A 12,571-nucleotide genomic window follows, 5' to 3' on the forward strand; every position below is an offset into this window, starting at 1 on the left:
CACGGCCATTTTTGCAAAGAGGTCGGGATTTCAGGAGGCCAAAAATTGTGTATTCAGTACACAAGACGCACCCAGATTTTCACCCTCTTTTTGAGGGAAAAAGGTGCATCTTATACTCCGAAACATACGATATGTCTTTTACTACGTCTAATGCTCCAGGTTCAGGAGATGTGGATTTTGGTGTGTTGGCTACTTCGTTCCCACAAAACAGCTGAGGAGGAAATCTTTTCAAAATTTGAGGATTTGCAAAGTTTCTAAATTTGGGTGGGTTGTTTTTTTTTTGAAAAAAACCAGGGATCTGCCCTTTTCCCAAAGAACGAATTTGCCCTGTTCCGATTGAGGCTGCGATGCTTTTGAGAACTCCCTTCCTTCGTGAAAAGAAATATTTGCCCTTTCTGACGTTCTGGGAGAAACAGACTTGCTGAAAATTCAGCTTCCCTTAGCCTTCCCCCCACCCACCCCCGGCTTTTTTCACTCTGCTGTTTACTTTTGCACGGTGGATTGAAGGCTTCCTCTGCATTGGTAGCGCTTTTAGAAGCCTTTGCGGGAGGAGACCGTTTCTGCGCTCTTCACAAAGGGCTTCTTTGAGCGTCCCATGAACTGTTTCCATTTATTCAGCAAAAATCTGGACCAAGCCCAAGTATTTCAAAACAGGAGCTGAAGCTCCAATTCCTTTAGTTATCCCAGCAGTTTTTTGGACAAACGTTGGAAAACTCTCAAAGACACCATTTGGAAGGGGAAAATGAGAGAGACCTGACGAAGAGGCAGAGCCTAGGATGGGAACTGAGATGTTCAGATTATTGGGATGGCTTCCTAGTGTGTAGCAACCTTTACCATTCATGAGCCCCGTTTAAAAGTCACACGTTTCCCCAGACTAGACTCTGTATAGAAATGGAAAGGTAAATTGGAGCAAATCACAATGAGCGTCAATCTGAATTGTTTAAACAGATCAAAAATCAATCTTATCCAGCATATTTCTTTTCTTTTCTTTTCCGTTCTTTCTTCCTTCCTTCCTTTCTTCCTTTCTTCCTTTCTTCTTCCTTCCTTCCTTTCCTTCCTTCGTTTCCTTCCTTCCTTCCTTTCCTCCTCCCTCCCTCCCTTCCCCTCCCTTCCTCCCTTCTTTCCTTCCTTCCTTCCTTCCTTCCTTCCTTTCCTTCCTTCCTTCCTTTCCTCCCTCCCTCCTTCCCCTCCCCTCCCCCTCCCCTCCCTCCCTCCCTCCCTCCCTTCCTTTCTTCCAGTATAGGTATGAACATAAACATGAACAAAGGAAGTAAATACAGATAAATGGGGACAGTAGGGCAGGGATGGTGGGCACGCTGGTGCGCTTATGCACGCCCCCTTTAGAAACCTCTTAGGAATGGGGTGAGGTCCATGGTAGACAGTTTGAGGTTGAAGTTGTGGGGGTTTGAGGATGTAACAACTGAGTCAGGTAGAGCATTCCAGGCGTTGCCCCCTCTGTTGCTGAAGTCGTATTTTCTGCAATCGAGTTTGGAGCGCTTTACCTTGAGTTTGTATCGATTGTTTGCCGGTGTATTATTACGGTTGACTCTGAAGTAGTTGTTGACAGTTAGGACGTTGTAGCAGACAATTTTGTGTACAATGCTTAGATCAGACCGCAGGTGGCACAGTTCCAGATTGTCTAAGCTCAAAATTTTGAGCCTTGTTGCATAAGGGATTCTGTTGTGAGCAAAGGAGTGGAGTTCTCTTCTCGTGAAATACCTCTGGACCCGCTCAATCACGTTAATGTCCGATCTACAGTGTGGATTCCAGGCAGATGAGCTGTATTCGAGAATTGGTCTGGCAAAGGTTTTGAATGCCCTAGTTAGCAATGCAGCTTAGTTTAGGTACCTTTGTAAATACAAAGAAGGATAAAAACAAAACCATACTCTAGCTTACAGAAACATTCTGCTTGATTCTGCTTTGAATAAATTCCATCTCGATATGGTTTTGGACATCACACTTTAAGAAAGATGAGAATAAATTGAACCAGGTTAAGGGAAAAGCTGCAAGGATAATTAAGGAACTGAGAACGAATCCCTACAAAATGTTGGGAGTACGGGACATGTCGATTAACCCTGAAAAATAAGACTTTTGAAGTACGTATTAGAAGAGGTATCCTCTAGAAATACATCAAGATTTGTTCTCTGAAGTCCCAGAGTAGAATAATAATAATGGTATGATAAAATGTGATTTAAAAAATACTAGAATGTGCAAAAATGGACAAACTAACACTTACAATTGAGGAAAAGAAAGAAACCAAATACTTCTTGCCCTGCGGTTTATTTTATCAATGGTTAGCGCAGGGGTAGTCAACCTTTTTATACCTACCGCCCACTTTTGTATGTCTGTTAGTAGTAAAATTTTCTAACCGCCCAGCGGTCCCACAGTAATGGTGATTTATAAAGTAGGGAAGTCAATTAAATTAAAAAGAGGAAGTGCTTCAGTATCGGACAAAACCCCTACCACCCACCATGAAAGCTGGAACGCCCACAAGTGGGTGGTAGGAACCAGGTTGACTACCACTGGGTTAGCGGATAAAAACAGAAATTAGAAACAGAGAAATATAGGGAAAGGATCAATGATATAAGGGAGGAATGTTCAAATGGATAAGTAAACATCATCATCATCATCATCATTATTATAGAATCAATATTAATGTAATGAACATTGTTGTAAATATTTTGATTTCTATTTGCTAAAACTATTTGCACCCAGACAACACACTGTTTAATCGAAAATGGAATTTTAAACTGGAACTTTATGGACAATATTTGTAAATTTTGTTTCCCTAAGAGTACCAATGGCGATGGTGATCCCATCAAAAATGTCCTCACGTCTGCTGAGAATCGAATCCTGATCAAACGGATGCTAATTAAGTGTGCTGATGTTTCCAACCCCTGCCGTTCGTTGGAACAGTGCATTGAGTGGGCAGGTCGGATCTCGGAGGAGTATTTTGCACAGGTGAGTTAAGACAGCAGGCTGAAGAACTTCCCACTGGATGTCAGACTTCATTTTTCCCAGGTGATGAAAAGGGAGATGGAGGCAAAACTTTTCCCAGACTTCACTGGCCTCTAAATCTCTTTTGGTAGCCCGTGAGTCCCTGCCCCCTCATTCAAAAAAGGATACCTCGGTTTATGTCTAAGGAGATTCTCAGTCATCCAGGTCATGATGACACAGAGGAAGTGGCCTTGAAATGGCCTCCAAGTGGCCTCAATGACTCTCTAAAAGAATGCAAATGACCAACTGCCTGCAAGGAAGATAAATCCTTCCATTCCCTACCATCCCGTCCAGCGGTGGGTTTCACATTTCTTTTGGTTTAAAAGTTTTATTTTCCATTTTATCATTTTCATACACTCACATATATACTGTGCATCGCCGGCGCCATACAACATTAAACAATAATCGCAGCAATTCCTCTTGTCAACAATACCCCCCAAAATACAAACCCGATATACCTCTTCTCCTCTCCATACACCTCTTTCTTCCACCCGCCTCCAACTTTCTATCTTCCCTCCATCATCCTCCTCTCCCCTACTTCCCCTCCCCCTCTACCACTCCTCTCCCCCGATCCACTCCCTCCCTTCCTTCTCACCCTCCCTCCCATCCTCTCTCCCGTCCCTCTCTACCCATCTTTCTTCTATCCCACTAACCATATTTGGTTTCACATTTCGTTACCACCAGTTCACAGGTGCATGCTTCTTTTCCACACATGTGCACCGCGTTCCATGCGTGTGCTTTGCACGCATGTGTACATGCCTTCTGTGCGTGTGCCCGGTCCAGGGATGGGTTGCTGCTGGCACTACTGCGGATTCGCAACCCGCTCACAATGTGCACTATTCAATGTAAATTGTTCTGCACGCATGCGCAGTTGCTAAAACCCATAATGGCGGCGGCCAAGAAGCAGGGATGGAACCGGTTTGGGGGCGTGGTAGGCCTCTGTAGCTGCCAGTTCTACGTCCCAGGCCTGAATTCCACTAGCGGTTCGGCCAAACCGGGCCGAACCGGCAGCAACCCACCTCTGGCCCGGCCTCAAAAACGTGCCTAAGTAGGACAGCATACAGCCACAGCGGGTGGGTGGCCCACTTGCGATTTCTGCAACCAGTTGGGGTGAATTGGTTCGAACCAGTTGAATACGACCTCTGATCCAGTCAGATCCGAAGAAGCTTCTTGGATGAGAAGCGAAATGTCTTCAAAGAAAAACTAGATAGGTCCAGTTGCCTTCTGAAAAAGCAGCTTTGGGACACCTCGGTTTCTTGCCGTGTTGTTTTATTTCTCAAATATACAAGTGGATATTTTGCGCCTTCCCCATCATTCCCCTAGGGTCACAGCTACACAACACTAACGGGGACTAGAGGAGACATTGTTACAGTGGTGGGTTTCAAAAATTGTTCGAACCTACTCTGTGGGTGTGGGCCTCCTTTGTGGGAGTGGCTTGCCACCCATGTGACCGGATGGGAGTGGCTTGCCGCCCATGTGACCGGATATGAAGATGCCGACGACACTTGTCAGAACCACCTTAAATTACCTCACACACAGCACTGGCGTGCATAAGAATATGATGTAAACTTGTTTTTTAAAAGGCATCTTTGGTTTGCGTTAAAACAACTTCAATGCACGAAACGTTCTGATTGCACCACAAACGCAGTAGTCATCCTTACCTTTCACAGAGGCACTGAGTTTTATAAATAGGAGCATGATAGTGTAGAATAATCATATCCAAGGACCAGTGGTGGGTTTCAAAAATTTTTGGAACCTCTTCTGTAGGTGTGGCCTGCTTTCCGGGTCCACTGGTGGAACCTCTACCAACCAGTCCGGTACATTTGACGAACCGGTTCTACCGAATAGGTGCGAACTGGTAGGAACCCACCTTTGCATTGTTAGTAGTAATAAACCAAATAATTGTGTTCATTGGGTGTTGTTGTTTTTTTGCAGACCGATGACGAGAAGAGACAAGGTTTGCCTGTTGTGATGCCGGTTTTTGACAGGAATACCTGCAGTATTCCTAAATCTCAAATCTCGTTCATTGATTATTTCATCATGGACATGTTTGATGCTTGGGATGGTAAGCCATTTCTTCTCTTTGTCACAGAAGAAAGAGAGAAAACTCTGTTCATGTAGGGATGGAACACTTTTGGCATATTCTTCAACTGATCGGGTGGCCGAAGGATTGTGGTAGACAGGGCAACCTATCGTCTTGATTGGGTCATTCAAGGGCATAAGTGGGCAGCCTGTGGTCCACGATGATTTTAATTTTTGTGCAACCTCTTCTGAATTCCTTCTAACTATCTCTCTTGGTGATACACTACTGGACAATGGCAGTGTCATTTTCTGCTGTTTTGAAGTGGGAAAACATAAAAAACAGGGTGCCAGGTCTAAATGATCTTAACTTGGTCGTTGGCACCCTCACCCGATTCACCGACAAATGCGCGCTCGACAAAAGCGCGCCGATGAAACCGTGGGGAGAAAACCGCGAGTTTGAAATCGCACTGACGAATGAGCGCAGAAGCGCGCCGACAACAGCGCGCCGACAGAAGCGCGCTCTAAACCTAACCCTAAACCTAACCCTAAACCTAACCCTAAACCTAACCCTAAACCTAACCCTAAACCTAACCCTAAACCTAACCCTAACCCTAAACCTAACCCTAAACCTAACCCTAAACCTAACCCTAAACCTAACCCTAAACCTAACCCTAAACCTAAACCTAACCCTAAACCTAACCCTAAGCCTAAGCCTAAGCCTAACCCTAACCCTAACCCTTACCCTTACCCTAACCCTAACCCTTACCCTAACCCTTACCTTAACCGTAATTGCACTTCTGTCGGTGCTCTTTTGTCGGCGCACCTTTGTGAGTGCGCTGTTGACGTCGCAGTTTTATTGCCGCGGTTTTGTTGGCGCGCTGTTGTCGGGTGCGCCTTTGTCAGGTCACGCCTCACCCATCTTTGAGGTGAGTGCATGGAAAGCTCTTTGTTGTTTTAAAAAAGTGTGACTATTTTATGGCTTCTATTAGATGGTGAGTTTCATCTACCTCCTAGCTCATAATCACGGAAAAGGGCATTGTCGGTTTTCAGCCCTTAAGATCAGGTAGAGCTTTGGGAGTACCAAAAAGGAGGAATGGCTCCTTTTGTGTTAAGAGCCGTGGTGACGCAGTGGTTAGAGTGCAGTACTGCAGGCTATTTCTGCTGACTGCCTGCTGCTTGGAATTTGGCAGTTTGAATCTCACCAGGTTAAAAGTTGACTCAGCCTTCCATCCTTCTGAGGTGGGTAAAATGAGGACCCAGATTATTGGGGGCAAGAGGCTGACTCTGCAAACCACTTAGAGAGTAAAGTAAGTATGGTGAAGCATATATAGCAATAGCACTTAGACTTATATACTGCTTTACAGTGCTTTTACAGCCCTCTCTAAGCGGTTTACAGTCAGCCTATTGCCCCCCAACAATCTGGGTCCTCCTTTTACCGACTTTGGAAGGATGGAAGGCTGAGTCAACCTTGAGCCTGGTGAGATTTGAACTGCCAAATTGCAGTCAGCTGGCAGTCAGCAGAATTAAGCCTGCAGTACTGCACTCTAACCACTGCGCCACCATGGCTCATATAAGTCTAAGTGCTATTGCTATCCCCGAAGCTGTAGGTTGCCCATAGCCCTCCCCTCAATTAAGAAAATAAGCATCCCCAACATTCTCCATCTTTGAATCCATTTTCCCAGAAGTGTCCATGACTTCACCGTTGTCTTTTCTAGCTTTTGCAGATTTACCAAATCTGATGCAACACCTAGACAACAACTTCAAGTATTGGAAGGGGTTGGATGATAAGAAGCTGAGGACTCTTCGTGCGCCTCCTGAATAGCTATCTGACCATTGGACATGCGTATCTTCCATCGGGAAGCCGGTTCCTCCAAACTTGCCTTTGGTTATGGATTTTCAGATGTGTTCGGTCACTTCAGCACAAGAGCAAGACCTTTCTGTTCCCCGTTACGGGGACGTTGGGCAATCTTGAAGGGCTTGGAAATCAGAAGAACCTTCTTCTCCATCCGTCATCTAGCAATTGAGGAAGTGGCCGTACTTTTCAAGCTGAATCACACTGGATAGAAGCCTGGATCGGAGTGAATTTTGGGGTGAGCCTTATCGCTTGCATTCTTCGCACGCTTGGAAGTGACGATTAGAGGGGCCCCTTTCTTAGAAGATCTCAGCGTGAAGTTCTTCAGAGCAAGCAAGGGAAGGAGAGAGAATATGTCCCTCACCGCGAGGATTCATAACCATGATGAGGAATCTTTAGCATGGGCACGAAAAGAATAAAAGAAACAGAAACAGCTACATGGAATAATCGGACACGGACGATACAGACTCTTTGTGAAGGAGCTTTCCTTTTTTTAAAAAAAAATCTACTCAAATGGATTTAGCGGTATTTTTTCACGTTGCTGAAAGCGCGATCCCTCGTTCCCAAGCACTACTGAGAACGCGTTCTCTTAAAATTTAGTAGCAAATGGAAGCGAACCCTCCCTTCTCCTTTGGCCCTGCAGATTTTTTCGAAGCTGATCGTTAGGCACCTCTGATTAAAACATGTTTTATTTATTTTGTTAGATGTTGAATATTTTCTATAAAATTTGTAAAGACTATCAAACGCCAAAGCCAACTTCTATGGAGGCATTACGGTTTCTCGTGATTCCTCGCTCATTATGCATTCTTCTTCCCCGATTGCAAAAAAAAAAAGGGGCGTGCGGCCAACCCAACTTTTTAATGAGACGGAGAGGATGGGGGGGGGAGGGACTGTCTTGGTTTTATTATATGTTACAGAGTCCTTGACTTACAACCGTTAGTTGAGCAGCCCTTTGAAGTTACTGTGGCATTGAATAGAGGGTTACCCAACTTGGCTCTTGTTATTGTGTCTCTGCTGTGGATATGAAGCTCGGGCAACGAAGTCCAACCAGTGGCCAGTAAATCTTGGTCAGCACTCTGCATTCTCATGGGATCTTCAGGTTAATTGAATTTCTCAGCCCATTTCTTTAAAAGAAAAATTCTTGGGAAATTCCCAGCCCGTTGTAGGGTGTTTATCATATTCTATATCGGGGGGGGTTCACAAACTTTTTAAACGGGGCCGATTCACGATCCCTCAGACTCTTGGGGGACTGGACCGGCTGGGTGGGCGTGGCTAGGTGGTCATGTGACTGGGTGGGCATGGCTAGGTGGTCACATGACTGAGTGGGCGTGGTCAACTTAGCCATCCATTTTGCCTTTGTCCTTGCTGTACTTGCCCCTCCCCTATTCACCCATCGGCCCTGGATCATACGGCTGTGAAAAACATCCCGAAAGGCTGTTTTTAAAGCATTTTTAAAGACTTTTAAAGCACTACTTTACAAGCTGGCCCTAATCACACACCGGCCTTAGATCACATGGCTGCACTAGCATCACTCCCCATCAGTCAGCACCCTTCGGCAACGTGCAGCTCAACCAGTGGAATAATTAACCGGAAGTGCAGCTGGAGTGGATGCTCGTTGGAAGATAAGGCCGACAGTGAGGGGCGAGGGGCTGAATCCCACCACTCCATAGGCTGGATACTTTGCATCAGAGGTGGCTTGCTCCCAGTTTGACCCAGATCGGCCGAACTGGTATTAGCGGTGGCGGGAGGCACCCGCATGGATGATTCTGCACATGCGCAGAAGCGTCACACGTGAGCAGGAGCAGGAGCACGCCCAAACTGGCAGTAACAAAATTGGCAACCCGCTGTTGCTTTGCATTGTCAGGCCATATCTGGCCCATGGGCCATAGTTTGGGGATCTGTGTTCTTCATCGTCCCTCTCCCAAATCCCCTTTATCAATGTCTGCTGTTTTTGAAACTTAAATCAGCCAGGCCTACACCCAGGGGCCCTTTTCTACATACCTCTGCAAAACCCTACATAAGGCAGCCACCAGATGCCCAGGTGTTGGGGATGATGGGCTTCCTTTGAAATGTGCGTTATGCTGTTCCCATCCTGAGAAAAGTCTGGTCTGGCCTTGAAAAGTTTTATTTTTAAGAAAAAGAAAGAAAAATAATAAATAGAAATGCTACATTTTCAAGATATTTGCAAAGTGACTAGATTCTTCTAGTAGATAGCAGAAGGGCCGGGGAGTGGGTACGCTGGAAGTGGGGAGTTAAAAATGTATATTTTGTAAAGTTTTAGCCATTCCCTCTTGGCCGTTTTCCCCTTATTTATTTTTCAAATCTCTCACACTATTTCATATTCTGAAATTAAACCCTTCCTTTTAAAAATAAACCGTGGAAACTTTTCTTCCTGCTTTGTTCTTCGTGTCTACTGATGCAGCTTGGCTGTTGAAAATTATTGTTATTAATAATAATAATGTTTATTCCTTCTTAATCCTCATTCCTTGGGCAAAATAGAAAAAAAAAGAAAAAAGAAAGTAGGACATGCCTCAGACACCCGTGGTGCTCAGCTGTGTTGTGAGAAACCCGAAAACTTTCCATTACTCTAGATTTGGACAGGCGTATATATTAATAGTACTGAAATGCATAGGTTTCCACGGCAGCAGGGAAATTATTCTGACATTTATATGTATGTATCTACAATATCCTAACTTCCAAATTCTTTCACTCCCTTACTCAGCCCCACACTGTCATCTATTAATTTTAGAGAAATTATATCTCCAAAAAAAGTTTCTTCTTCTTCTTCTGGCTCAAGCAAACATTAGGATGGGATGGGATGGGATGGGATGGGATGGGATGGGATGGGATGGGATGGAATGGAATGGAATGGGGATAGGGATAGAATGGAATGGGGATAGGGATAGGGATAGAATGGAATGGAATGGGGATAGGGATAGGGATAGGGATAGAATGGAATGGAATGGAATAGGGATAGGGATAGGGATAGAATAGAATGGAATGGTATGGAATGGGGATAGGGATAGAATGGAATGGAATGGGGATAGAATGGAATGGGGATAGGGATAGGGATAGAATGGAATGGAATGGAATGGAATGGGGATAGGATAGGATGGAATGGAATGGAATGGTGATAGGGATAGAATGGAATGGAATGGTATGGAATGGGGATAGGGATAGGATAGGATAGGGATAGAATAGAATGGAATGGAATGGGGATAGGGATAGGGATAGAATGGAATGGAATGGGGATAGGGATAGGATAGGATAGGATGGAATGGAATGGAATGGGGATAGGGATAGAATGGAATGGAATGGTATGGAATGGTATGGAATGGTATGGAATGGGGATAGGGATAGGATAGGATAGAGATAGAATAGAATGGAATGGGGATAGGGATAGGATAGGATGGAATGGAATGGGGATAGGGATAGAATGGAATGGTATGGAATGGGGATAGGGATAGGATAGGGATAGAATAGAATGGAATGGGGATAGGGATATGGATATGGATATGGATATGGATAGAATGGAATGGGGATAGGGATAGGGATAGAATGGAATGGAATGATAGGGAATAGGGATAGGGATAGGATAGGGATAGAATGGAATGGAATGGGGATAGGGATAGGATAGGATAGGATAGGATAGGATAGGATAGGATAGGATAGGATAGGACAGGGATAGGGATAGGATAGAATGGAATGGAGATAGGGATAGGGATAGGGATAGGATAGGATATAATAGATCAGAATAGAATAGAATAGTGCCAATTGTGATTAGACACAGAAGTAATTTGTCTTTGGTGCATATGCCCTCATTGTACATAAAAATACAAGATATATTCGTCAAGAATCATAACTTAATGATAGTTATAGGCAGTGGTGGGTTATGACCGGTACGCCTGATACGGGTGTACCGCCGAGAAGCCGAGCATCGCAGAGGCATCTCGGAGCATCGCAGATGGTAAGTACGCATGTGCGCTCTGTGCCTGTGTGCGCTGTGCACGTCCATGTGGTGGACGCCAGACCCCGTTGCCCCATACCGGTTGCAATGGGATCCAGAACCCACTACTGGTCATCGGGCACCAATAAGCAATCAGGAAACAATATCATTATAAATCGTAAGGATACAAGCCACAAAGTTACAGTCCTGCAGTCATAAGTGGGAGGAGATGGGGGAACGATGAGAAGACTAATAGTAATGCAGACTTAGTGAATGGTTTGACAGTGTTGACAGTATTTGTTTAGCAGAGCGATGGCATTGGGGAAAAAAACTGTGTCTAATTATTCTGGTGTGCAGTACTTTATAGCGTCCTTTTGAGGGTGGGAGTTGAAACAATTTATGTCCAGGATGTGAGGGGTCTGTAAATATTTTCACAGCCCTCTTTTTGACTCCTGCAGTGTTCAGGTCCTCAGTGGATGACAGGTTGGTAGCCATTGGTTATTTTTCTGAAGTTCTAATTATCCTCTGAAGCCTGTCTCTGTCTTGTTGAGTTTATTTGCAGGTGTTCTGTCAGGATGTCATTTCCCGTTCCTCTTGCAGATTTTTTTTTTTTTTCCCCGTAGGGACCTCTGCCTCCCTCTATTTTCCATTTGTTTGATTTGTGTGTGTCATCAGTTCTGCCCTCCCCCCCTCCCCCTTTTTTTTAATTGCTGGCAAAAGCCTGGATAGTCCCTGCAGTTTTCTTGGCAAGGTTTCAGTAGAAGATTGCCCTTCCCTGGTTCCCAGGGCTAAGACAGAAAGATTGGCTCAAAGGCACCCAGCTGGTTTCATGTCTAAAGCAGAATTAGAACCAGTGGTGGGATTCAGCCGGTTCGCAACTATTCCAGAGAACCGGTTGTTAACTTTCTAAGCAGTTTGGAGAACCAGTTGTTGGAAGAAATCTTTTGTTTTTCCCCACTTTACAGGGCTAATCCTGTAAGGAAGGCAGGAAGGAAACATTCTGGTGTTGTTTCTAGCCTCATCTTTATTGCCCTGCTTACAGAAACTGCCTCTCCGGTTAACGCTTATTACATTCTAACAGCAAAGGCCAAGCGCCCATCGATGTGAGTGACGTTGAGTTGGCCATGCCCACACGGTCACATGACCACCAAGCCCCGCCTACCCAGGTGGTCGTTAGGGCAGAGAAGCAGTTGTTAAATTATTTCATCCCACCACTGATTAGAACTCACTGTCTCCTGGTGATTGGCCCTAAGTCCCCCAGTTGGCTTTCATGCCTAAGAGAAGATCAATCAATCATTAGAATAGAACTGGAGGAGACCATGGAGTTCATCTAGTCCATGAACCTTGCTCAAGGAGGAAACCCTATCCCATTTCAGACAAATGGTTGTCCAATCTCTTCTTAAAAACCTCCAGTGTTGGAGCATTTGCAACTTCTGGTGGCAAGTTGTTCCACTGATTAATTGTTCTCAATGTCAGAAAAGTTCCCCTCAGTTCTAAGGTTGGGTCTCTCCTTGATTAGTTTCCATCCATTGCTTCTTGTTCTACACTCAGGTGCCTTGGAGAATAGCTTGACTCCCTCTTCTTTGGGGCAGCCCCTGAGATATTGGAAGACTGGCATGTCACCCCTAGTCCTTCTTTTCATTAAACTAGACATACCCAATTCCTGCAACCGTTCTTCACATGTTTTAGCTTCCAGCCCACTTTAATCCTCTTTTGTTGCTCTTCTCTGCATTAAGGCAGCGTAGAACTGACAA

General features: G+C 44.9%; 1 protein-coding gene across 1 annotated transcript in view; it reads left to right on the plus strand.

Moving 5' to 3' along the window:
* The window catches only part of PDE8A (phosphodiesterase 8A), a 108,087-nt gene extending 100,521 nt beyond the window's left edge, over window positions 1-7,566 (plus strand). Inside the window, exons 20-22 of the mRNA XM_087704248.1 lie at window positions 2,794-2,961; window positions 4,933-5,062; window positions 6,735-7,566. Coding sequence (XP_087560374.1) covers window positions 2,794-2,961; window positions 4,933-5,062; window positions 6,735-6,841 — 405 coding nt within the window. The 3' untranslated portion in view covers window positions 6,842-7,566. The remainder of the gene's footprint in view (window positions 1-2,793; window positions 2,962-4,932; window positions 5,063-6,734) is intronic.
* Window positions 7,567-12,571: the final 5,005 nt, after the last annotated feature.

The sequence above is a fragment of the Thamnophis sirtalis genome, unplaced genomic scaffold, assembly GCF_051295495.1.
Source record: "Thamnophis sirtalis isolate CommonGarterSnake01/CBP01778 unplaced genomic scaffold, rThaSir2_p1.2 scaffold_2, whole genome shotgun sequence".
Taxonomy (NCBI): Eukaryota; Metazoa; Chordata; class Lepidosauria; order Squamata; family Natricidae; genus Thamnophis; species Thamnophis sirtalis.